This window comes from Pseudopipra pipra, chromosome 2, assembly GCF_036250125.1.
Source record: "Pseudopipra pipra isolate bDixPip1 chromosome 2, bDixPip1.hap1, whole genome shotgun sequence".
NCBI classification, from domain to species: Eukaryota; Metazoa; Chordata; class Aves; order Passeriformes; family Pipridae; genus Pseudopipra; species Pseudopipra pipra.
In genome coordinates this window covers 47664040-47689772 of record NC_087550.1, presented here as the reverse complement: position 1 = coordinate 47689772, position 25733 = coordinate 47664040, and the positions used below count along the sequence as shown (strand labels likewise).

Here is a 25733-nt window from a genome sequence, read left to right as displayed (position 1 = left end):
AATATTCCAGAGTAGAGGTTTTTCTGTCTCTAAATAAAAAAACCCAAACCTTTCCTTTGAAACCCAGTGTTTACTGTACAAGTTCAGTCAACAGCCATTGGTAGGAACCACAGTTTCCTTCTCTGACTTCGTTTTGAAGATCAAACCTGACAGATCTGTTGGGCAAAGGCTGCAGCATTTGTAATGCATACCATCACTAGCTGTACTACATTGTCTTTTAATTTTACAACATTCAAGGTGTTTAGCAAATCACTTTGAACATTTTGTATTTTCACTGTAAGTGGAACAGACCAGTCTTTTGGTTTCTTATAAACAATCTACATCTCTTAACTTTTTCTGAAATGTGCTATACAGTATGAAAATTACACTTACTAAGAGGACCTCACCATTTGGCCTTGTATCACCTGTTTTGCAATACTGTATTAATGCAATTGTTATTAAAGAAGCTCAACTCTGCAAATAATAAATATGGAATATCAAAGCAGTGTGATTGCATGAAAATACTTGGAAATTATATAACTTTGAGATGTTTTTGAAAACATCATATTTGGAAATACCCGTAACTTATTTTCAGATGTTTTTGAACAAAACATTTTTGGAAACATCTCTAAGGTATTTTTTTAGTTGTGGCCAGGTGTTTTGCAGGTTTGGTTTTTGGGGTTTTTTTTTGTTGTTGTTTAGTTGGTTTTGGTCGTTTATACTTGCCAGAAAACTTCTGGTTTTGTTTTTTTTCCTCAACTAGCTAAATTCACTGGGTATGTAGTTACAATACTAATATTTTACTGCTTTTGATTTTTTTCTAGGGCGCCAATGCCTCAGCTTTGGAGAAAGAGATTGGTCCGGAACAATTTCCAGTCAATGAGCACTATTTTGGTTTGGTTAATGTAAGTTTCAGACCATAACTTCATTGCTTCAAAATGCCAGGAGTGGGTTTGTTAAATTGCAGGATTGCGACTGAGTGAATAAGTGAAACACTGAAAGATACAGTCATTGAATATACATACTATTGAAATACGTTTTCAGTATTCAGTGCATTTGTTGAAATATGCTGCTGAAGTAATTGTTGAAATGAACTCAGCGTTGAATATTTTATTTCATTTTACGAATTGTAGGATATTAAAACCAAGTCTATTGTAGGCTGTTAAAATGTGTAAGTCTTAAAAAAAGCTATTTAAAATATATAGCTTGTAGTTCATAATATGCCAATCTAAGTGAAATAAATACATTACAAGAAAAAAAAATTGTGAAAGACTATTGATAATCTGAAATGTTTATATCTGCTATTTGTATTAAGGTTAAAAAGAAAATACTGGGCCCAAAAAAGCAATGGTAGAAAAAACATAACAAATTCTTTGATTCAACAGTTAGTTTTATTATTTAATTATTAAATTATTTATTAGGGCTTCAGAAAGTACATATTTAAACAAAATTGATTTAACAAGAGCCATTGTCCTGCTTTTCTTAATGAAAATAATTATTTAGATGTTGTCCTGCTACTGTAACATATGTCTCTGCCTCCGGGCTTGTAGCACTGACATTGTTCAAGAGTCTGCAGTCCTAACTGTGAAGTTAGTAAATACTTCCTGATAAGCTGACTTAGATGCCTCTCAGACACCATGACTTAAATTAATGATTTCTTTTCCTTTCTCACGACAATTGAAATGCCCTCAGAATGACATGTTGTTTCTCTCAAAAAAGGAAATACATCAGTTTAACTGTTAATACTTGATAGTTCTGCACCAGAGCTTAGGCTTTCCATTTTTCCACAAACAGATTTCTCAAATCTGTTACTCTATTGACAGATAAACTGTTTTCCTAATTTCTTGTCCAGGTCCTGAGAGGTTTTAAGACTTAAAACAGTAAAATGGTGTTGTATACCAAATCTTGAAGTTTTACATAGTTTGTACCCTTAAGAAAAGTTTCAATAGAGGATAATCTTCTGAATATATAATGACTATCAACAAATTCTGGCTTTCTGTACCCAAGAGGGAGTAGGAAATTCAAAAGGATATCTGCCTTTAAGTCATTGCCCTCAGCCATACATGTAAGAGACAGGCAGCAAGATATCTCAGAGTGCTTTCAACTTTCTGTGTACTACAGGAATGTTGCTTATTTTAGCTTCAAACAATAAAAGTTTATAGACCAAAATTCTTTGAATTGGAACAAATAGTAAAATGGGATCCCATTGCATTTATGGTACACTGATGCTGTTTTTCAGATACAGTAGTTGGCTAAATAAATTCAGTCATATTGTTCCTTGAATGGTTTTCAGACCTGTTCTGTGGGTTGTGTTTACTAGCACAGTATGTATACACAATATACACAATATAACGTGTAATAAGCCTGCAGAATGTAAATCTATCAGGAAAAGGAAAAATAACAAACTATGGCCAATGGCCATTTAGAAAGAATGACAGAATGAGAATGAATACTAGATAATTACATAATAAATTGAGTACTGTTAGATTGAGAAGTGATAGAAATCACAACTTTTGCCTTCATTGATTTCTCTGATTGTTTTGTAGGAACTGCAAGAAGTGAACCTCTTAGAGGCTCATTAACATTTACTGCTAAATTTTTCTAATTTGTTTATCAGTTTTGTTTGTCGTAAGTTTTCCACAGTAATGGAAAAAAGGGAGATAATGTGAAAGTCAGTAGCTCTCTTCTAACTGTGTGATAACTAGACATTTGAGATGTCTGGAAGACAGAAAAGGATTTTAGGTAAAGATGACAATTCTGAAATAGAGGGCTGCCAATTTGTCCGGAGGTAGCGTAAAAGAAGAGGAAGTAGGAGCACTATCTTCTCTCTTTTCCAGCTTGTGGCAGAATCTAGGGATTATTCTGAGGATGTGCCGAAAGAACAACTTAAGGAGGTAAAAGAAGACTTAAGAAAGGGCAATTATGGGAAACATATGGAAGACCAGATGGTTGATAGGAAAGGAAAATTCAGTTTAGACTTGAAAGGACAATACCATCTACTAAATCAACAGGAATTATTTAAGATATATGGTAAGATGAAAGTGTTAATAGTGTTATGTCCCATGCATAAGGGACAGTGAGGAACATCAAGTCTGCCTATCGTTGTTGTTTTCCTCTACAGTGCAGTAATGTAAACTATTCAAATCTATGTGCTTCACAAATTAAAGCATTTTATCCAGTGAGCCTGAAATAGGATTTTTAATCTTGAAGAGCTACTCTGGTAGCTCTTTACCAGTTTACCGGACTTCCGGAGCAGAAAGGTTGGTTATTCTGTCTCTTGCAATGGATCTGTGTGTTTTGGAGAAATCCTATTTACTGGAGTGGCCCATTGCAACAGCTAGAAGTTGCCAGACCTGTCAGTGCATCAGAGCTGTGAGGAACCCTAGAGCTGCACAAAGACAGTGTTCCAACCAGATCTGAGTTCTTGTAAACTTCTTGTTTGTTTTTGTAGATTTGTGAGGTTCAACAACCAAGTTTCTTCCCAGTTGTATGTGCATCAGAAGAGTAAACTATAAGACTGTAAGCATTTGTGGATGTGCAGTGTGTTTGTTGCAAATTTCCCCATTGTGTCATTTCTATTATTTCCACAAAGGTTTGGGTGTTGTAATCTTGATTTCAGAATTTAAAAGGAAAAAAAATTCTGTGGAAAACAGGGAGAATGCAGTATTTTTGTTAAAGGAAATAATCTAATTTCTCAGAATTCAGAACAGAAGAACAACACAGACTGATGAAAGGAGAAAAGGTCTTTTTTTTTACTTTCCTTAGACATGCACAACATAAGATGGTCTTCACAGAAACAAGAAGGCAAGCAATAAACTAGTTGAAAACACTGGTTAAAATAACCATACTGTACATGGTCTCTCCTCTCCCCCAGATGAGATAGAGGAGTTTCTGTATCCCATACAGGCTGACAATTTAAGATACAAAATTATGATGATGGTCTTTCTTACAGTTTTCTGCTGCTATTGTGAGGCAAACTTGAGGCACGAAGTTACACAGTTCAGCACTTGCACTCACCAGTGTTGTGCCACTGAGGCAGTGCTGGCTGTGGAGTGGGGAGAAGGAGAGTGTCCCTTGCCAGGTTTGCAGCAGAGCCAAGTATTGAAGACCCAGAATCAGAAAACAGAGTATAGGTGTTTAGCGGGTGGTGGGGAGACTGGATCAAGGTGCTGGGTGTTTTTCTGTAATGGAGTCAAAGATGCGAACTAAAGTAATAGTGGTGGTAAGACCAGCATTAATTAATTTATTAAATTCCCTATTTGCTTAGTCTAGGAACCTCCCTACCTTTTCCCCCTTGTTGTTCAGTACAGGTGTCATTATAACTTTTTAATCATTGGAAGCATTTATTTTAAAAAGATTTGAAAGGTTGATGCAATAAAGACTGATGCTTTAGACATAAATGTGAACTAATTACATTTTCTTCAGGAGTTTGTTTTCAGTCTTCTATTGCCTACTATCTTTCTGAATTTGGTTGAAGAAAACCTTTTATGAACTTAATCTGATTGCTTTTATTTCATACTCACAGGCATGTAGGTTAACATACATTCATATTAAATTAATCTGAATTTTGTTCGTATCCTGAGTTCTTCATATTTTGGTCATCTCTCACTGCATGGTTACCATTCTAATTAATTTATCATCAGACTCTTCCTTTTTAAAATTGGAATCTTATGAAATTTCTAATTTGCTTCCTTTTCATCTTTTGACACTTGCTGTAGAAATTTTAGCACTTTTCCAATTTGATTAAATTTTAAGAACTTTCTGAACACTTTAATGTAGTTCTCTTTTGATGGCTATTTCTAATTATAAACTTATAAATAGCTTACAATATTAAATATTTTGACGTAGTGTGATTTCATCTGCTGCCTTTAAAGGAAAAAGCCCTGGTTTTCCTCTTAAGTTCATTGACTTACTTGATTGCAGATTTGGACCACAAGGAAGCTAATATAAGCATTCCCCTAGCTTTAATAAATAAAAATAATAAGTGTTAATTTCTTCACTTTTTAATATGGATATCGTATGACATCTTAATATATTTTTTAAAATACACTTCTTACTTATTCTTTGAGTGTGTCTTGGTTATTTAGAAAGTAGTTCTTCATATTTCATTAATTTAAAATAAAGGAAAGCAATTAACTTGTAAGTTTTGTGATTAAATCACATGGTGTTCTTGTTTATCATTGTCTTAGTTGAGAGAGAGCAAAAAATAGTTACTTCCCTGTTATTCCTAAGATATAAAAACTTTTAGTTCTTTTTCCCTATTGAAAGAATCTGCTCTTAAAATATCTCTAAATGCACTTTTTGCTATAAAAGTCTCCCCATCACAATATAGTCTCAGAATTTGCTACTCCTATGTGCTACTATCTTTATATATAATGTAAATATGAACATTATTTTCACATTTTACAGAATGTGTGTAGTAGGTTTGTGCTTCAATTTGCAGGTTGCACGACTGCAGCTGAAAGGTTGGATTACTTGCTGCGGGCCTTTATAAAGATTTTTTCCACACTTTCAGTGTTAAATAATAGGTTTCACTAGAGAAGGGCAGCATAAAATGAGAACGACTTTATCCATCAACAGCTCACGATGCCTTCATAGACATGATGGGGAGGTTTACAGTGTTGGGGTGAGCTGGAGACAGTGTCAGTGAGCACAAGACTCAAATGCTTAAGAACTCCAAGGAGTCTGGGGAAGAGGAACACCTGGAGTGTCTCATCTGGAGTGTCCTGGTACAGAGGGGGTTCCGAGTGCTTTTCTTGCTGACTTCTCATGCTCCTTTTCAATTCAGTAGCTTGCCTCCTTCAAAATGCACACATCCAAATTGGGCATTCTTTTCTTTGCAGCCTTGATTTGAAACTACCAACTATCATAGGTTTAAATCCTAAACAAGCCATGTCACATTGGTTTAAGAAAACACTCGAATACCAATCCTGTCACCCTAAAATGAGAACTGAAAATGTAGGAACAGGTTAAAGCAGTTATTTCTTACTTTGATGACAGCTATTAAGATTGAAGAATCCATTTTCTGAAGTGTATGAGAAGCTCTCCATTTACAGCTGAATTTCTTCACAGTACAAGGTCATGCTGTGCCTGTTCTTTATTGTTGTGGCAGATGTGTCATAGACAGATATTTTTACCTGAGCATATTTTGGGAATTGTGAAACTGGGGGTATTTGTTGAACATTTTGATCCAAGTAGATGCAAAATATTACCAATAAATTAAATTTACAAGTGAGACAAACAGTATTGTTCAGGTTTACCTAGGTTTTTCTTGTATTTACATACAGTGTACTAGGTAATCCTTTGTGAAACAGTATTATGCTTTACTACCTTAGTCAGGAAGAAATGACTTGCAGAAAGTTGACCCCTGCTTATGCACTCTATTATACTTTGGATTTAATTTTATCTCTCTACAGTAATACAATGCAAACTAATAGATCTCTCTCTTATTTTATAGTTCGGGAATACATGCTACTGCAATTCAGTTCTTCAGGCACTTTATTTTTGTCGACCATTTCGAGACAAAGTCTTAGCATACAAGAGTCAACCAAGAAAAAAAGAGAATCTCCTTACGTGCTTAGCTGATCTTTTCCACAGTATAGCCACCCAGAAGAAAAAAGTTGGAGTAATACCTCCCAAGAAATTTATAACAAGATTGCGAAAAGAAAATGGTAACTTTTATCTTTTTCTTGTGTAATAATCATAGCAATTATGATTTAATTCTAAAGCTGACATAGTGAAATACCTACATATTTGTTCCACAGAGAAAGTGTTCTTGATGCTGCAGTATAAACAAGAGGTGACCCTAGAATAAAAGTGTAACCCTGGAGCCATTTTGAGAGAGAAACCTTGTCTTTCTCTGTTCATATAGAACTAAAGTGTATTGTCGCTGGTTGCTTATGAAATTGCTTGCTAGTTTTGCTGCTCTGTGAATTTTAGATTTATAATCAAAATTCACTGTAAAACCCTTACTCTTTGTTTAAAAAGAATTTTTTTTAAATGCAGGAATCAGTCTCCCAAACCGAGTGTGTGGCAAGGATGTTAAGACTTCCCTGCAAGAATCTGGCTTAAAACCCCCCACATTTTAAAATTAATTTAGAATTTTTGCAATCCGTAGCTTGAACTGCTTTTTAAAGGATTAATGAATTTCAAAATCACTAAGTAATTTTTGCAAAATTTTTTTGAAATGTAATTGATATCCTAAATTTCAAGAGATTTCTAGAGATTTTTAACATTTCTTGTTTCCTGTCTGCAAGGCTAATTGGTTACTGACTGGGCTCATAGCCCTGAGAGGCCTGTGATATAACACTGTGAAGAACCTCTGAAGTGTTTTACCTCAAGAGACTTGTAGCTCTTGTTCTGCCTTGATTTACTCAATTAAATAAAGACCTTACAGTTGGCTAGATTGAACTTAGTGAAACTAAGTTCATTTAGTAAGCAACATGGTTCATACTCTTGGCTGACCTATTGTGCTACTTAACCTCTCCAAATGATCTAGATTAGCATCAAGTTTTCCCTACTCCAAAAATAATTCAGGATTTTTTTTTCTATTTAAAGTTTACTCCTTGATGTCATCAAGTGAATGACAGTGAACTTCCATGGAGTGCCTGTATGCATTTCAAAACTTAACCTTCACTGAGTATCTTTTTCATTCATTTTTCCAGTCCTGAAGGCTTGTCTCTTAGTACATTCTTAGACTGCAAGCAAGTTGAAGTAATTGCACATTAACAGACTTGTATGATATTAGCCAGTGATATAGAATGCTTTTTAAATTGGCAGGTAAATTTCCTTGTAACAATTCCTGGTCAGAGAGAAAGTAAGTAATTATTACTCAAGCTGATACAATACCTTTATGGTTTTCTTAGTCTCATTCCTCATGTGAGAACTTGTACCAGCAGAGGATTTCTCAGATTGGTATCCCAGGGGACTGCAATTAACTATGTTTTCAGTTTGAACATGATCAAGAGAGTAGATTTGTAGGAAAGATCAGATTTATGCTTTAATCTGTGTCATTGCTATACATTGCAAGTATGTCACAGTGAAACTATCCCTTTCCACTGAATTTGAAAAATATTGTGCTTAGAAATGTTGACGAACTGAGGACATGAAGCGGAAAGCGTAGTGAATCCATTATTATCTATCCACAAGTTCACCAGTAATAAAGTTGCCACATATACCAGTCTCCAGAAGCAGTATTTCAGATCTTGAAATGACAGATCTACTTACTGCTGTAAGTCCTAATTTTAAACCTGTTTTCTCTTGCTGTGGCTGGAAATTTAGGACAATATAACATGACTTCTGCAAATACTACCTTGCTTAAGAGCCACAATGAGGTCTCCCTGGAGCTTTTTTTTCTCTCCATTCTGAAGAACCCCAACTTTCTCAGCCTTTTTTTCCCAGGAGAGGTGCTCCAGCCCTCTGATCATCTTTGTGGTCCTCCTCTAGACCTGTTCTAACAGGTACATATCTTCCTTGTGCTGAGGACCCCAAAACTGGACATAGCACTCCTGGTGAGGTCTCATGAGGGCAGAGTAGAGGGGGAGAATCACTACCCTCAACATTCTGGCCATGCTGCTTTTGATGCTGCCCGGGATGTGGTTTGCCTTCTGGGCTGCACGCACACGGTGTTGGCTCATGCCCAGCTTTTCATCCACAAGAACCTTCAAGTCGTTCTCCCAGTCTATACTCCAGTCTGGGATTGCCCTGACCAAGCTGCAGCACCTTGCACTTGGACTTGTTGAACTTCATGAGGTTCTCATGGACCCACTTCTCAATCTTGCCCAGGTCGCTCTGGATGGCATCCGTTCCTGCTGTTGTGTCAGCTGTACTGCTCAGCTTCATGTCCTCTGCAAGCTTGTTGAAGGTGCACTTGATCCCACTGCCTGTGTCACTGGTGAAGATACTGAAGAGCACCGGTCCCAAGACAGAGCCTTGAGGGACACCACTTGTCTCTGGTCTCTATATGGATATAGAGCTGCATCCAGCCCGCCAATTCCTTATCCACCAAATAGTCCACCCTTCAAATCCACATCTCCAGTTTGGAGATAAGAATGTTGCGTGGGAGCATGTCAAAGACCTTGCAGAAGTCTGTGTAGGTGACAACAGTCGGTCTTACCTTGTTGACTGTTGCAGTCACTCCATCATAGAAGGCAAAAAAAGTCATTGAGTACTTCAGCCTTCTTTTCCATATCCTCAGTAAGCAGCTCTCCCGTTTCCTTCCAGAGAGGGCCTACGTTTTCCTGGTCTTTCAGCTTTTCTTGTTGCCCTTGATGTCCCTGGCTAGGTTTAATTCTGTCACGCTTTAGCTTTCCTAAGATGATCCCGGGCTGCTCAGACAATTTCTCTGTATTCCTCCCAGACTACCTGTCCTTGCTCCGACCACCTGTAGATTTTGGTTTTTGGTGTTGTACTTTGTCCAGGAGCTCCTTGTTAATCCATGCAGGCCTCCTGGCGTTTTTGCTGGAATTCATCTTTGTTGGGGTGCATCATTCCGGAGCATGGAGGAGGTGATCCTTGAATATTAACCAGCTTTTTGGCCCCTCTTCACTCCAGGAGGTTATCCCACGCTTACCCCCAAATCCCTGAAAAGGCCAAAGTGTGCTCTCCTGAAGCCCAGAACTTGTTGTGTGCCCTCCTTGCTGCCCTGAGGATCTTGAACTTCACCATTTCATGGTCATGCAGCCAAGACTGCGCTTGAGCTTCACATTTCCCACCAGCCCCTCTTTGTTGCTGGGAACAAGGTCCAGCATAGCACCGTTCCTCATTGACACCTCTATCTCTTGGAGAAGGAATTTGTAATCAATGCATTCCAGGAACCAACTGGATTGCCTGTGCCCTGCTGTGTTGTTTCTCCAACAGATCTTGGGGTGGCTGAAGTTCCCCATGAGAACCAGGGCTTGTGAACGTGAAGCCACTCCTATCTGTTTGTAGAGGGCCTCATCCCTCTTATATGGACAATGAAGCATCATACAGATAATGAAACACTTCTTATTGTGAGTTCTCAGGTAATTTCTGGGAAATATCAACATCTGATGCTATTTGAGATGCCTGGTGATATCCAAGACATTGACCTAAGCTTGGCAGAGATAGCATAGTGCCTGTAGGAGATCCAGTGGCATCTCGAAGCTGGATAGGATGAACTGTGACATTTCAGGTGGCACTACATGTACACCTGTGTTTAGGTAGTTGAATTGTACCCTAGTTTTCTTGCAGAATGATTCAGTCTTCTGTTAATTCTCATCAGCTGAGTTAATTCTGTTCCCTCTTTGCACCCCTATATTTTTGACATAATTTGTCAAGTATGCATTTTGAGTTGGTGTTGTATTGTCATGAATGATTCAAGATATGAAATAAAGGAATGGTTTTGAAATTTGACTCTAATCAAATCCTTTTTTGTAGCATAGCACTGACTGATTAATTAAAAAAATCTTCTGTTTTATCTTGTAGAGCTTTTTGATAACTACATGCAGCAGGATGCACATGAGTTCTTAAACTATCTGTTAAATACAGTTGCGGATATCCTGCAAGAGGAAAGAAAACAAGAGAAACAAAATGGTCGCCTGCCCAATGGCAACATTGACAATGAAAATAACAGCCCACCAGACCCAACCTGGGTTCATGAAATCTTTCAGGGAACATTAACTAATGAAACCAGATGTCTTACATGTGAAACTGTAAGTCTGTATATACTTTATAAAATTAATTCTGCCATATTTCACTACTTCATGTTTCATGATTCATTTATCCCAACGGACTAACAGAGTAGATTAGTTTTTTTCCTTAGTAATCTTACATTTGTATAAATATTTTTTTCTTTGTTAGCGAGCACATTTCAGCAGCTGATGCATGAATTGTAGGAAAAGACATTTGGGCAATATTAGGGAAATGCCCAATTGGATTTTTGTCAGTGTGATCATAAATTCAAAATTCAGATAAGAATATTCTAAATTGATGCACTATTTAGAGAAAAAAAGCCTGCTATTTGAAGGTGTGAAATTCGTCTCAAATTTAATGTCTTAACATCATGCTTAGTGATATATTCTATAAATAAGTATTCTGAATCAGTTTCCATCGATTTCTAATTTTTAAATTTAAAGCCATTGAAATCAAGGTACTATGGTTGGCTTTTGGCACTGAGACAGTAGATTGGGATTCTCAAAAAACACAATTTAATGTGCAAGAAAAGTAATTCTTTCCTAAATGTCTGTCCAGAGGAATTCTTCTAATACTACACCCTGAGAAATAAACTCTTTGAGTATGCTATACTAAAATTTTCTTTGAGAAGTTCTACAATAAGAGAAAGAATGTATTTCATAAAAACTTATAATTGAATTTTACCATTGGGAAAAAGTAGAAGCAGCACAATTTGAAAATTACAGTAATTCTGTCATGGTCTGTGCCTTAGAGATTGTAAAAAGCTAAACAACTGTGGTTTCTGTATGACTCTTCATCCCTATTTTCTTTAACTAAATTAGTAATGCACATATTTTGGCATGACATTGGAAAGGAGGAATTCATCGAATCTGTATATTTCACATGTAATCTTTTCTGTCTTCTAGAAATACCCCCCTCTTTTATTTCAAAGAAAATAGCTTCATAATGTTATATGTAATGTAACTGCAAACTTTGAGTAATTTAGGTACTGATTTCTAGCTACCATATTTTCTTTATGGTAGATTTTCCCTCCTTAATGCGTATTTCTTGGCAACTGTCAATTGCTTCTCTTTTAGTTCTTGAACTGTTTTTTTTTTCTTCTTCTTGAAATGTGAGTTTAGTTTAGTCTTTTCACATGACTGACATCACTACCTTTCTTCACTGTGGCATAATGAATCACTGCTGTCAGAATTTTGATCCAGGCGCAGTCTTTAATGCAATTTTAAAATGGTCTTTGCCAGTGTATTTTATTTGTTATCAGGCCTGTCACAATTTTGAGAATTTTACTAACATTGATTAGTTCTGTTTTTCTATTAGGTATTGCTGAACAAGATGCACCATATAGGTTTGCCACTGTGCCTCCTTGGACAGTTGAACTTAAAATTCAGTGTTTTAATATACATTGGGTCTTAGATTATTAGGATCTTTCCAAACCCTAATAATCTGGAAGCTATTTTATCAGCTTCTGTCTATTTAGTATATCAGCTTGTATCTAATTAAAACACAGCTACCTGAACATGAGCACTTTTGGATGCACTAAATAAGTAATATTATTGTGACTGGTGTCTTATTGTCAAATACAGTGAATATATGGGGTTTCTTAATGTTTATTAAGAGCTGTTGGCACTTAGATTCTTTCTGTGTTTAGAAATATAACTTAAAATGTCAGGAGTACTTGGATATAGCTCTTGTAGAAGATTACATAGCAAAAGTGGATGAATTAGTGCTTATTAATGATAAGACAATAACCTTAGCATATTTTAAATTTAAATTTGGAATTTAGTGCATACTTAAATATGTAAAGCATAATATATCTTTGCTCAAAGTGACAGTGATTATATTCCAACTGGCCAAACCTACTCAATGTTCCTTAAATGAGCATGGCAAAATTTTATTCTAATTTTAATTGTCCTGATTATAGGAAAGAGCATCTTTCCAGGAAGCATTGTTCATTAGCCCATCTTAAAGATAAAAAATAGCTGGCTAAAGATTTATCTTCTATTTAAGTATGGACAGTGGAATATAAGGAACATAGATGCACTTAACAAAGTTTTATCTTGTGGAACAAGGCATGCTATTAAATGAATATGTTACAAAAGAGATTGTAAGTTGTCTTTACATGCTTTTAATGTGATTTCTTGTTATAATGCTTTCACCCTTCCTTGATAGAGGCAGTATGTTGAAGTGAATGGAAATTTTGTGGCTAATTGCTAAAAATTATTTAGAAGTTAATTGGTTTTACAGATTTTTCTCACAGTTTAAGGAGTAATAACAGTAAGCCAGAAAATAATGTAATCGACTTCATTAAGATTAAATTTGAAACAGCTAAATGTGGCCACTACTTCTACAGACAAAACCAGGAAATTGTCTTGGGTCAAAAGCACCATACGTATCAGTAATGTTTTTCTCCAGGTGATGGTCTTGTTCTTGTGTCCAAACAACTCTTCAATGCATAAAAATCTTTGGCTCAATTCCATTTGGGACTGAGAGGAGGCAATAAGGAAAATCTCAGTGCTCTTTCTTACTATAGAAACCTTGACTATGCCCCTGTTTTCTTTTGCTCTCTTTTTTCTTAAAACTAAGATAAATAATGTCCTTTGTTTCAGCTTCTTTTAAAACTACTTTGTGTCTTAGCACACATGCGAGTCTACAGCTGCAAAAGCTCTATTGCAAGTGAGCTGATTCACATTGCTAGTAAAATTCCAAACTGTAAGAAATAGCAGATTCTGAGTGTCAGCCTTCTGAGCTTTCTGTTCTGTGCAGCTTTGGCCATCAGAGTACAGCTGAGCTTTGTGAATGCAGATCATGTCCTTGATGTGAGAACAGCTACCACCCCCTTTAGCCAGAACACCGGAACATCTGAATTCTTCACTGTTACTCAAATGCTCCTGTTAGGAGTACTCAGATGGCTTTTTGAACACATCAGGCCTTGATTCTGCAAGTGATGAGGTTTTCTGATCATGGCCATCTTTTTTAATTCTATAGATGACTGAGCATTGGTGATTGTAGTCTAGATGTTGATTGAGTCTTAGTGATGTGGATTTGAAAGAGCACCTTTACAGAAGGAGTGAATGGGGGGCGGTAAGAGTGGAGAGTGGCTTTTTTATATTTTTTTCTCTTCTTTTTTTAAAATTAAAACTTTTTGATTTAATGTTAAAAAAATCTGTTCAAGTACTAATGTTCAAAGAAACTTAAAAATTAAGGAAAGCAAATCATAAATTATCAACATAAATGGAAAAAAAGTCCACTTGGCTATTCTTAGAATAAAGCCTTTAATGGTTCTTCATGACCCAAGTGCACAGTGGACTGGCTAACCTAAGAGAGGTTTTTTAAGGCACTGTTATCACAGAGAATGGAAATACTCCTTTTGCAAACTTCTGTTTTCAGTGCCAATCTCTTTTTAACCAGGTCCAACACATCTCTTTCTTCTTGTCCATATTCTCTCTGCCCCTACAGCTTCTGCATGGGATAAAACTGCCTGTGAAATCTGTATTGTTTCATGGAATTTTCTTTGATTAGACCAAGAGAGGAAGAATTATCTAATTGCATGTCTGAATAACACTGATCACATGACTCCTTAATTCCATCTGTCCTAGCTGAAGACTGCAGCAGCAAGAGTATTTTCTATAACTGATTTTTTTTTCTGAGCCGTTCTTAATCCCTAGGCTAAGATGATTCCCACCAGAGTTCTTAGTGTTACAAATTCAGGTTTGATAATTCCAAAAGTGGTTTGCCGTGGCATATTTTGAAGAATTGTCCACACAACTAAACCATAGTACATCCCTGAAGACAGGAAATGTGCAGCACACTGAAGATGCGGGTGGCTTTTTTTTTTCCACTCTAAATATATTGGAAGTTTTCCATATATGTTTTGTGATCTGTACAGAAGTATAAACATAGCACTGAATGATGCAGTAGATATGATGTGTCCTGGCATACTGGCATTTTTTTACATGCACACTTACTCTTGGAAAGACAAGGTACAGAACAGTGGGAGGAATCCTTGGCCAGTCCTCTCACAGATATTAACAGAAGCTTTCAACCTAATTTCTTAAGTTTTTGGATTTGCCCTATGGTATCAGTTCTCAAAAATGGTTATCTTGACCATCTGCTTTTATCCTTTTTTTTTTTCCGTGTATGGCACCTTAGGAGCTGTGTGTCTCATCTCTTGATAATCAGAGAACAACTTTCCAGTTTTTTTTATTCTGAATTGAAAAGGGAACATAAACCCTGTATGTTTTAAAGATCAACTTACATTAGTTCTCCTGTAGCTGTTTCATTTTTCCTGCTTTCAATCAAGAAATTGCAGCCAGGCATCTTTTCTAAAAGCATTTATTTTTGTACCTAGGCAGAAGACATTTCATCAGTGACATTGAGTATCTCTAGACACAGAGAGGACACGCTAGCAGACAAAAGTTAAGGTTGCAGATCGCTATTTCCTGAAACTTTAATAACATAGTTGGTTTTCAGAGCAGCTGTGGATTTTGTTCATCGTTTGTCAGGATTTGTGGTGGAAATTTATTTTCTTCTTCTAGAATTTTCGGGTTTGCTTAATTGTTATTCTTGCATTTTTTAGAGAACTGACTATGCATTATTCTACCTCTATCAGACCAAGCCCCAAGCTCTCATTCACGAAATTTACTGTCTGCTGTTCATTTCAGAGTATGAATCTAGCCAGGAGCAGGCTTCAAAATATTTGTGCTCTTTATTAGGTACACTATGATATGCAAATACATAACTTTCAATTGGAGGGAAGTGCTCTAAATAGAAGAATCCCAGAGATTCTGTTCTTTCTAAAAGAGTGAGGTCTAGAAGAAACTTGGTATTAATATTGTTGAGCTGAAATCACAGTGTGATATACACCCACAGACACATATACACTTCCCTCTTCCTGAACAAAATCAGAAGCAGAAATCTAGCAAATCTCTGAAACAGAAAAGCCACTTGCAAAAATTTTAAAAGGATGTTATAAGGTAGAAGATTAATTCCATCAATAGAAAATGGTACACTGAAAAACAGGTAAATCAGTATAACTTGTTTTAATTGTGTTCTGCTGGTTCTTCTTTTCATTCAGGTAAGCAGCAAAGATGAAGACTTCTTAGACCTTTCAGTTGATGTGGAGCAGAATACTTCAATCACTCACTGTTTAAGGTAGACAAAAATCTGAATTTTTGTAATTTGTATTGACCTGTTACCTGGAAAGCAGGACATAAAACTAGAAGCTCACAGTTCTATCTTACATAGATTTAAGTGTATAAAATTATGTTTATATTGTACATTTATTTGAATAACTCATATAAGAAACTAGTATTTATAGCTTTTTTTTTTTTCAGGGGTTTCAGCAATACAGAAACTCTGTGCAGTGAATACAAGTACTACTGTGAAGAATGTCGCAGTAAGCAAGAAGCGCATAAAAGGTACATCACACATAGGGAAGGAAAAAAATAACCCATGCATTTCATGAAAATACTCTTGTATTTCCTTTTGTATGTGTATGTCTCAGGGAGAGAACATCCTTTTTCCCTTAATTTTCCTCACTCTTCTTCCACTTAAGAATAACTTGGTTGCATTCCTCTTGCTAGAATTCAATGTGTCTATTTCCATGAGTAATGAGAATCCATGTAAAGTATTTGGGCACTCCTTTGATCCTTATTTATTTTACAAATGAGAGAAAGAATGGTCTTAAGACCAAAAATGAATTAAAAAGCCAAGTTCAACTGCCAGTGACTAAACAAAGACTACTGGCAATGATGAAAAGTCATGGATTGTATGTGACTTTTTAAACCTGATTTTGTCTTGAAAATAAAATATTTTTTTCCAGTTGCTGAAAGAATCATTTTGATAGCGTTTTTTGTAACTATTTTTGTTAGCTGAGTTTCTGATTTCTTAAAAGTGTTTAGTTAGTCGTGCTAAACTTCTGCTTGACAGTGCTCCTGAAAATCATCAGAAGCTCCATTGGAAGCCTGAAATTCATTATGTTTAAAAACAATTCTTGTTTGCCTAATAATTCTTCTAGTCTTGTTCACAGATTTGAAAAATCTCTCATTTTGTGCACCGTGTGGCATTTATTATCTGAGAAAGTATTTGATTGAAGGAGTGGGAACACTGACATGCTCTGCTGGTTATACCACTGATACTGGTTATTTGGTTTACCATAGATTCAACACACAGCTTTTGCATATCTCATCTCCCAAGTCTGCCTTAACATGCTGCCTAAGCTTACAAATTGGTGTCTATTAGGTTGGGAATCCGGGTCTGGCCTGTTGTTTTCTGTTGCTTTAGCTCTTTTTCTGTGTGGTGGATTATGTAATCCCTGACCAGTATAAGCTGGGTTGACATAAACCTGTACTGTAGGCACTTCCTTGGCAAAACACAGCTTTGATTGTTTATATTTTGGTTTTCATGTGAAGCTTAAGTTCAGTTTCACTACAGTCATATTTTTCTTGTATCTCTATAACACAGTTTATCTGTGTTGGTGTCTACTCAACTAGCAAAGATGGTGTACCAAATTTCTTCACCATTGAAAGAGCTCCTATTATCAAAAACAGTTGCATTATAAGGAGAGGATTTAATTTTGAAAAAAAGGACTAGAGCAGAAATTATAGTCATAATATAATAAAAAGTAACTCTCCCTAAAAATAGTTACTTCTGTCATCTTTCTGCCCCTCTCCAGTCGTTTTTATTTCGTAGTTCTCTTGTGGGCATGGAGAAAATTTGAGTCTAGCAGAGTTTCCTACAGGTTGTTGTCAGTCTCAGTTTAATGAGAAAAAGGGAAGAAAAGTGAGTTTTCAAGGATTTGTTCACAGTCTACTGTCTTTTGAAAAAGGATTGTCTTGTACAGACATACTTCCTGACATTCTGAAAATGTGGTCTTAGTAGACATGTCTCAAACTGGGGCTTTATTGTTGAGACTTTTGAGCTATGTGTCGGGGCGGAAAGCACTTGGGAAAATTCATCACTGTGCTGATCTAAGGCAGTTGGCTGTGCCAAGAAGCAGAGCACTCAGCTTGGAGGTTCTGTTAGTATGGGCAAATTTATTGCCCAAAGGGTGGAAGTCTGTGTTTGCTGCCAGGCCAGCTATGGTTGGCTGAGGAGCGTTTGTAGGCACTGATGTGAGATCTCAATACCTCAAACTAGGGAAAGGGGCCAGTGAGCCCTCAGTAAAACTAGATTATCACTTTCTGGCTTTGACTGCTGTAAAACATTGCTGCAACATTTGTACAAAATTATTGTGCTAGAGCACAGCCTTATCTTGTTTGGGTAGTAGGAGGTAGCTGTATAACACTGGGCTATTTGTATCCCTTGGCAATTTAAAATGAATGGCTTGATAGGAGGATTTGGGGTAATACTTATGTGACAAAGTGGTGTAACAAAGCTTATTTTGAAAAGCTTGTTTGACTTGGCTGGTTTACTGAGAAATTCAGCTGGAACAGCTGAAACAACTCTGTTGCAATACCTCCACTGTATAGCAAGTGGGATCTAGGTTTTGCTTTTGGGAACTCAGGAAAGCTATGGGTAGATGCATTTAAAAATTGAATTCTGTGCTATGTGATCTAAATTATTATGTGAGTTCATCATGGCTGTTCTTATATATTGTAGTTAATTGTTTTAAATATATTTTCAATTCTCTCATTTGTTAAAAATTCCCCTTTAGTTTAGCAACACAGGACTTATTTTTAAACAGCTGATTATTTGAGTTTCTTTTAATGGTTGCAGAATTTTTAAAGACTTCAGTACAATAGGTTTCCTATTTGTTGATGCTGACTGAATGTTTTGGATGAATATTAAAAATACAGTTGGGTTTTTTGTTTGGTTCTTTTTTTTCAGGATGAAAGTAAAAAAGCTGCCTATGATTCTAGCTCTCCATTTGAAGAGATTTAAATACATGGATCAGCTCCATCGATATACAAAACTCTCTTATAGAGTAGTTTTTCCTTTAGAGCTTCGTTTATTTAACACCTCAGGAGATGCCACCAATCCTGACAGAATGTATGACCTTGTTGCTGTGGTAGTTCATTGTGGAAGGTAATAACTATGTTTTAAGCAAGGGATTTTTGTATAAGCCTAACTATGTTTAAAGAAACAACACCAAGCACCCAGTATCCTATAAATCAATAGTATTTAAAGAACTCGTAAAAGAAAAGTTTCTTAGGAAAAAAAGTGTTGTGGGGAGAAGCTACCAGTCCTTGCAGAACATATGTCTTTGTTGCTGTGACAGTTCATTGTGAAAAGTGATAACTGTATTTCACATCACAGATCTTTGTATGAACTTAATTATGTTTAAAAAAACAGTTTCTAAAAGAAGAAGTTCCTTTGGAAGGAAAGCATTGTTAGTTTATCAAGCATTTCCTTTAGGGTGGGTATTTTTCTTAAAGCTAAAGCAACATTTTCTGAAATATATCCATATATTATGAGTTTTGTTGATTGATTTGTTTTATTGCTTTCAAAATATGATGCTAGGTTTGTATTTGATTTTGTTATATTCAACAAATGTTCTTGTGGCTTCAAGGCTTAAAATCAGGCTGCTCTACAAGCTGCTTATTTGAGTAGATGAAAGCCCCAAAGTTGAAAATTACAATTGGACATGTAGAATCACAGAATAATTTATACTGTGAGGTCAACCACTTAAAGCTCAAAGCAGGGCTAACTGACATTAGGTTAGGTTGCACTGGGCTCAGTTTCATGACTGGGAATGCTGATTTCACTACATTTTTGGGTGATTTGCTCCAGTTCATCAGTTTTCTCGCAGTGAGCAGAGAGTAAAGATAATTAGACCTCAAATTGGCCAATTGTGGACAGTTTTGGAAAACAAGCCTTTGTGCCCTAGTTTCCTGGGACACTCTTGTTCTGGATTATAAGGAAAATTCTTTCTGACTGTTCTGACCATTATCTGTCTCCCTCACTCGAGCTGCAGTCTTGGTAACTTCTCCATTCTCAGAGCCATGGCAGGAGATGAACCATGGTTTTGTTGTGTTAGTGATTTGGTACACAGGCATGTCCCTCAGAGATGGCAACCTTCCCTCCCTGATCTGGACATAAAAATTGTATGAGCGCTGTTAGCCGGTTGGGGCAGTTCCAGAACTGCTTTAACTAGTTGTCCACTATCAGTTGTAAGGTTCAGCTGTTTCAGAAAGTGTATTATTTCCTTACTTGAAACATGATGAGAAATAAGACACTAAAGTTTTGGTGGATTTTTTTTCTATCACAACTGTGGAGAAATTCCTTGTCTGCCATAATGGAAGAGCTGAGCATTATAATAGTTTTAATTGGAGGCCCTTCTCATTGCTATGCTTCTTGAGACTTCTAAACTGCCACTTTAATTCAGTTTTTGCTTACAGTGGACCAGATAAAGAGATTCATGTAGATGAGGAGCAGTTCTATGGCCTTTTCTTTCTGAAGATCAGAAATAGTTTGGGATCTGTTCTCTATGAAATACTTGGATGTTTTCTTGATTTCACTTCTCTGTCTCTTTTTTAAAATTTCATTTGTATTTTCAATGCCTGTGCTGCTTATTCTTCATTTGAAATTATAATCCTTTTTTTAGCATAGTATTAAATATAAAGGTAAGTAAGACCTTATGAAGATAATGTAAGTGGACAGTAAAAAAAAAGGAGGGGGGGAGAAAATCCAAACAGAAATTGTAGTGGTAGCCATTTTAATTACTGTTAAGTATTGCTTTTCTACAAGAAAAAAAAAAAAATTAAATGAAATACATTTCTACATACATATGTGTTATTGTCTGTGTTCTTTTCTAATTTTATTTTACAGTGGCCCTAACAGAGGACATTATATTGCAATAGTGAAGAGTCATGATTTTTGGTTGCTTTTTGATGATGATATTGTTGAGGTAAGCACAACCAAATTGCTTGTAACCCCCTCGTGTATATGCTTACTTAAAGTAAAATGACTGGGAATGCTAATGAGAAGAGGTTTCAACCCAATCTAAATGAGCAATAACTGTGAGTGCAGAGCTGTCCCTTACAATTTGACTGTACAATTCTTTGAATTGCATTTAGGGTTTTACACTTAAAAGAAGCGCCTTTGTTTATGACCACGATCTTCCACCTTTGTTTAATAAGCTATTCTGTGGCCAGAAGGCATGTCAAATGAAGATACAGATAAATTAGTTTTACTGCAGTTTTTTCTGAGGACAATTTGTTGTAGCAAGTCCTTTGTTCATACTTTCTAGGAGCTTATGATTTAATGGAATAGATTAGTCTGTTAGTCTGTTTTATCAAGTATCCCAGATTGTTTAGAATAAAGGTGCAACAAATATAAAATAGGCAGATTTTTGAGATTTTACCCTAAAATTTAAAAGTTAACCCCTGAAGCAGGAACCTTTTGCTTTTGGTGGTATACTTGCTAATATTAGCCATGCTTTCAGGAATTATTCTTAATAGGAAAAAAAAGAAAAAAAACTAATTTGGAATAGCAGAATTCCCTTCACCCATTTTGACTTTCTGTTTCATCAGTTATCTTTTATTCTTTACTGAGAGTATTGTTCTGTCATCTTCCTTTTTTTTCCCTTTTCTGTGCTTGTGCATGAACAGAAGTATGATTGTGCTGTCCAAGTGCTTTTCATGACTTTATTTGTATTAATTAAATCTATAAAATTAATCGTTTCCATTTTCCTTACAATACACAAGAACCACATAATTAAAAAAAAAAGAAACAGGTATTGGACTTACATTGTTAATTGTCAGCATGAGTCAAAGGTATGGAAGAGTTCTCTCATGCCACATTATGGACAGTTTTTCACATGGGAAAAGGCAAACACTGAAATACACAAAGCTGTTGGGAAAGTAAAAGGATTGCCTCTGCGTCCTAGCAAGATACACAGTAAATTGAAATGTCTTGATAAGGTCAAAAGTTCACTTTCCTCCAGTGAAAAGAGAGAGGGCTGTAGCATATCACATCATTCACAGTCACTGCTGAGTTGGAAGGGACCCACGAGATTATCAAGTCCAACCCTTAGCCCTCCACAGAAACATCAGGGACAATCTCTCTACTTCCAAATCAGTAACACCTGGCAGTAATGTATATTTTTTTCTCGTAACTGATCTGAAGAGAAAGGAAAGAATCCTTTTGTTCTTAAGTCTAAACCGTCTCATTAACATTTAGGCCCATAGTTCATCAAGTTGAAATAGTTCACTCCTTCTTGAGAGAGGTTTTATTTCAAGTGATGGGAATGAGATTAAGTAAAATCTAGCTAAGCGAAAGAAAACTTATCTCTTCATCTTTTTATAGTTTGTACCCCAATTCCCTTTTATTTAAAATGTGGCAAGAGAGAGCTTGCTTTCAGTTTCTTTTATAGCTGAAAATAACAGAACCAGACAACACTCTTCACCTTCTCAACAGAAGTTTTCCATTTTTCACTCTAAATCTTGCTTATAGGAGGCTTTCTAAGCTAACAGTATCACAAGCAAACAGTCTGTGCAAAAAACATAGAAAAAGTTAGCCTTCATTCTCTGCCGCCTTTTTATTCTCCTCTGCACTTGTTTGGATTGTGCTGCTTAGAGTTAGAAATGGTAGTTTGTATTTGCATTCTTCATATTGATAAAAAGTCTCAGTAGGATATTGTTGTCTCTAAAATTTCTCTGTGTGAAATTTGTGCAAGCAATGCACATAAAGATTGCACTTACAGTAAGGTCACTTAATACTTAAAAATTTATATATAAAACATATATAGCTGCTGCTCTCTGTGCAGTTGGTGGCAGAGGGGAAGCCAAAACATAAAAAGTTTAAGAATTATTTGGATTTTATTATTTTAGGGTGGAACTTAATTTTATGTGTATATTATGCAAGATATTCCTACTTTAAAATTTTTGTGGTTTTTTTTTTTTTTACATACAGAAAATTGATGCACAAGCTATTGAAGAATTCTACGGGTTGACATCAGACATCTCAAAGAACTCTGAGTCTGGTTACATCCTCTTCTATCAGTCTCGGGACTGAGGGGGAACTGTAGTGAAAAGAGATTTTTGTGTCTCACATCCTCTCTATCCTGGAATGGAGCAAGCACTGAAGAGACAGAAAGCAGAGATCTCTAGGGGCAATAGCACAGTTTGCACACAACTAAGCAAAGAGTTTGGGGTTCTTAAAACTTTCGTATCATTTTCATTTTATTTGCTCAGGTATCATGCTGACTACACATCTCCACTGCATCCCATAAGCAAAAAGAGAGATACCAGCCACTCTTGCAGGAGCTTTCATTTGGATAATACTGTCTCTGTGATCCTAGTTCAAAGCCCATTGAAGCCACGGAGAACCTTTCACGGACTTCATTGGAGTTTGAATCAGGTTCTAACTGCACTGCCAGATTGGTGCAGTAGGAGCACAAGAAATCTGTATTTTATACACAGTTTATGTATAAAAGGTAAAGGATTCTTTATGAAGTTAGTTTCCTGTGCTTAAGTTTGAAAAGGTTAGGATCAGAGGGTTAACATGTAAGCAAGAAGATATATCTGGGCCCAACACAATTGCCTTCTTGATGGTAGTAGTTTAACTGAAGGTGTAAACTGGTGTCAGGGAGGCAAGTATGTTTTGCTTCTCTGAAGAAGCTTACATTATTTATAATGTATGATCGGGAACAATCAGTCAAGATTATGGCTTTTAATCTCCGTATGGGGAAGGATTTAGTTTGTAATAGTTTATTTTTATTTATAAATTATTGTAACTTAGGATCTTGTGTATTGTCCTTTTTTTCTAATGAGTATTGGAAATTTATATATTAATTTGAATTAAAACTAATTATGTTTAAGTATAACTATGTTTAAGAAGAGCCAATATAAATTGTAAAGACGATGCCTACAATATCTGAAAAAAATTAATAACACAGGAGAGAGATTTCCTTCTGGAGGAACTGGTATCTAACTGAGGTACTTTATTTAATAAAATTAGAATATCCTCTTTTCATTAATGAATGAAAAAAAGTGATCAAGTTATGACATAGAAGACTTTTAAGAATGCATATTGTAAGAAAGTGGTGGTGCAGTGGTGGTATACTGGTCTTTATAGTTCTTTGATAATTTGTAAATGGTTCATATGCTAAGTAAATTAGAGTGATTTGGATCAAAGTAAACAATTTTAAGAATATTATTTCCTCTCCAAAAAATGGATCAGCTTCTGTTAAACATTAAATTATGTCTGAGTAATAAGAAGAAATAGGCTTGGAATTTCATGAGCCTGAAGATACCACATTGCTTTAAAAGTAATTATACTTAAGACTTGTAGAGTGAAAATTTCTGAAACTAGGCAGTTTACCTTGCTTTAGGTTTGTGAAACAGCATTAACAATTAAATCTTGACAAAACACCTGATCTGTAAGAAATGTGAACTGTTGTGATTTGACATTCTTCACTTAGGAGTACATTGTCTGACAGTAGCTGAATGTAATTTCTGGAAGGTCATAGGATGTGCATTCCAGATTATGGCAATCAGGTCTTGGATGTCCTTGTCACTCCCTCTTCAGCTAGTGATTTTTACATTACTGTAATTTTCTAACATTATTTTATCGATACTGTTACAACTTTTAAAAAGAATGTCTCCTGTCTGCTGCTATAACTGACTATTTACTTACCTGTATCTTTTAGCTCAGGAAATGACTTCACCTATTCACTCGGTTGAACAAATCTTTAACAGGGTCACTAAATAAATTGGGCTATTTAGCAACTGTCATACTGTAACAAATTGCTTTTGTAAGATGCAGAGTTTCTAATGCCTTGGTTTGGCTAGAATTCTTTTATAGAAGATAATGTACCATGATTAATCTACCAGCATTGTAAAGTAAAGCCTAAATATTGTGGGAGATGCAGAAAAATATGATTGAATTTTCTTGAAGGATTCAAATAACGTTAAAACCTTTTTTCGGCTTTCAGTAGAAAAAGGGTTAAGGGGGTAAATCAGTTGGATAACAGTGCATGTTAGAAGGATGAATTCCTTTGCATACTTAAGGTACAGTATTGCAAAAGAACTGTCATATTACTTTTTGCTAATTTAAAATGGTTTATCTTCTTTTTCCTTCTTTTTTTTTTTTTTTGTTTGTTTGTAGTTAGAAACTGAGGCTAGTTGTTAAATATTTTATACTCTAACAAAATTTAAAACATCTTTGTTGTTTCACTGGTTTTAATCCTGCTATGTATTTTTATAAGATAATGACTTTTATTTTATATAGGATTTTGAGATAGTATTCCAAATTATGTATTTCATTTTTCTTTTAGTGCAGCTGAAATAATTGTAAGTTCTTAATTTAACTGATATCAGAAACTGCAAGTTAAAAAAAAGTTAAAAGAGATGGAGAAATATGAAATATAACTGATTGGTATGTAAAACATTATAGGAATTTTTCTTGACTGTAATACAGTGAGGAGTGTGGGAAGGTTATCAGTTGTTGTAAATGGTGGAATTATTTGCTGTGTAACTATGTAAATGTTAATTGGGACTACAGTCCTTTATTTTGTATATTGGAGCAAAAAACTTCTATTAAATAAAGTATGTTCTCTAAAGATACGTACTGTATCCTTTGTGGAGCCCTAATGGTCAGTCAGTCAGTCAGCTGCCTTTTGTGCTTTGCAGTGTTTTCAAACTGAAAAAGTATCTGGAACTTCCTGTATTAAGCTGACTGCCCTGAGCTATGGAAAGTGAAGTGTGTTTATATACTCTGCATTATGTATCGTACTCAATATGTTGTTACGAAAACCGTTCAATGGCAGCCATATTTTGGGTGATGTGAGTCTCTGGGGTTAGTTTTTTAGTAAGTCATTGGTTTCTGAGATAGAGAAGAAGGGAGTGTTTCAAAATACCGTTCTTTCTGGACTTCTGTTTCCTTAAAAAAAAAGTGTATCTTGCTACAAAATATGCCTCCAAATTACCTAAGGGATTTCCTGGATCACCACCATGTGGGAGGAAATACAGAAGAAAAGAAAAATAGGAGTGTTTCCCACACTAACATAGAGAGAGACTGACAAAGAACAGGAGTCCAGCATCAGAAGAAAAAGGTGCAGCTGGTTACGGTATCCTTGTATGATTTGGTATCATTCCTCACTTGGAGTACACAGTTCAGACCTTGACATATTTGTGTTTTGACGACCACATCCATGGCCT

At 35.7% G+C, this 25733-nt stretch overlaps 1 protein-coding gene across 3 annotated transcripts in view; it reads left to right on the top strand.

Annotated features, from left to right (window-relative positions):
- USP12 (ubiquitin specific peptidase 12) overlaps window positions 1-25139 on the top strand; it is a 34820-nt gene extending 9681 nt beyond the window's left edge. The window contains exons 1-9 of one of the 3 annotated variants that reach the window (XM_064645412.1): window positions 804-884; window positions 2219-2303; window positions 6437-6650; window positions 10426-10652; window positions 15707-15783; window positions 15966-16049; window positions 18460-18657; window positions 20401-20479; window positions 22486-25139. In XM_064645412.1, coding sequence (XP_064501482.1) covers window positions 2262-2303; window positions 6437-6650; window positions 10426-10652; window positions 15707-15783; window positions 15966-16049; window positions 18460-18657; window positions 20401-20479; window positions 22486-22587 — 1023 coding nt within the window. In that variant the 5' untranslated portion in view covers window positions 804-884; window positions 2219-2261 and the 3' untranslated portion in view covers window positions 22588-25139. Of the gene's footprint in view, window positions 1-803; window positions 885-2218; window positions 2304-3430; window positions 3499-6436; window positions 6651-10425; window positions 10653-15706; window positions 15784-15965; window positions 16050-18459; window positions 18658-20400; window positions 20480-22485 lie in introns of those variants that run through there. The other 2 variants (XM_064645413.1, XM_064645411.1) reach the window with 2 other exon arrangements.
- Window positions 25140-25733: the final 594 nt, after the last annotated feature.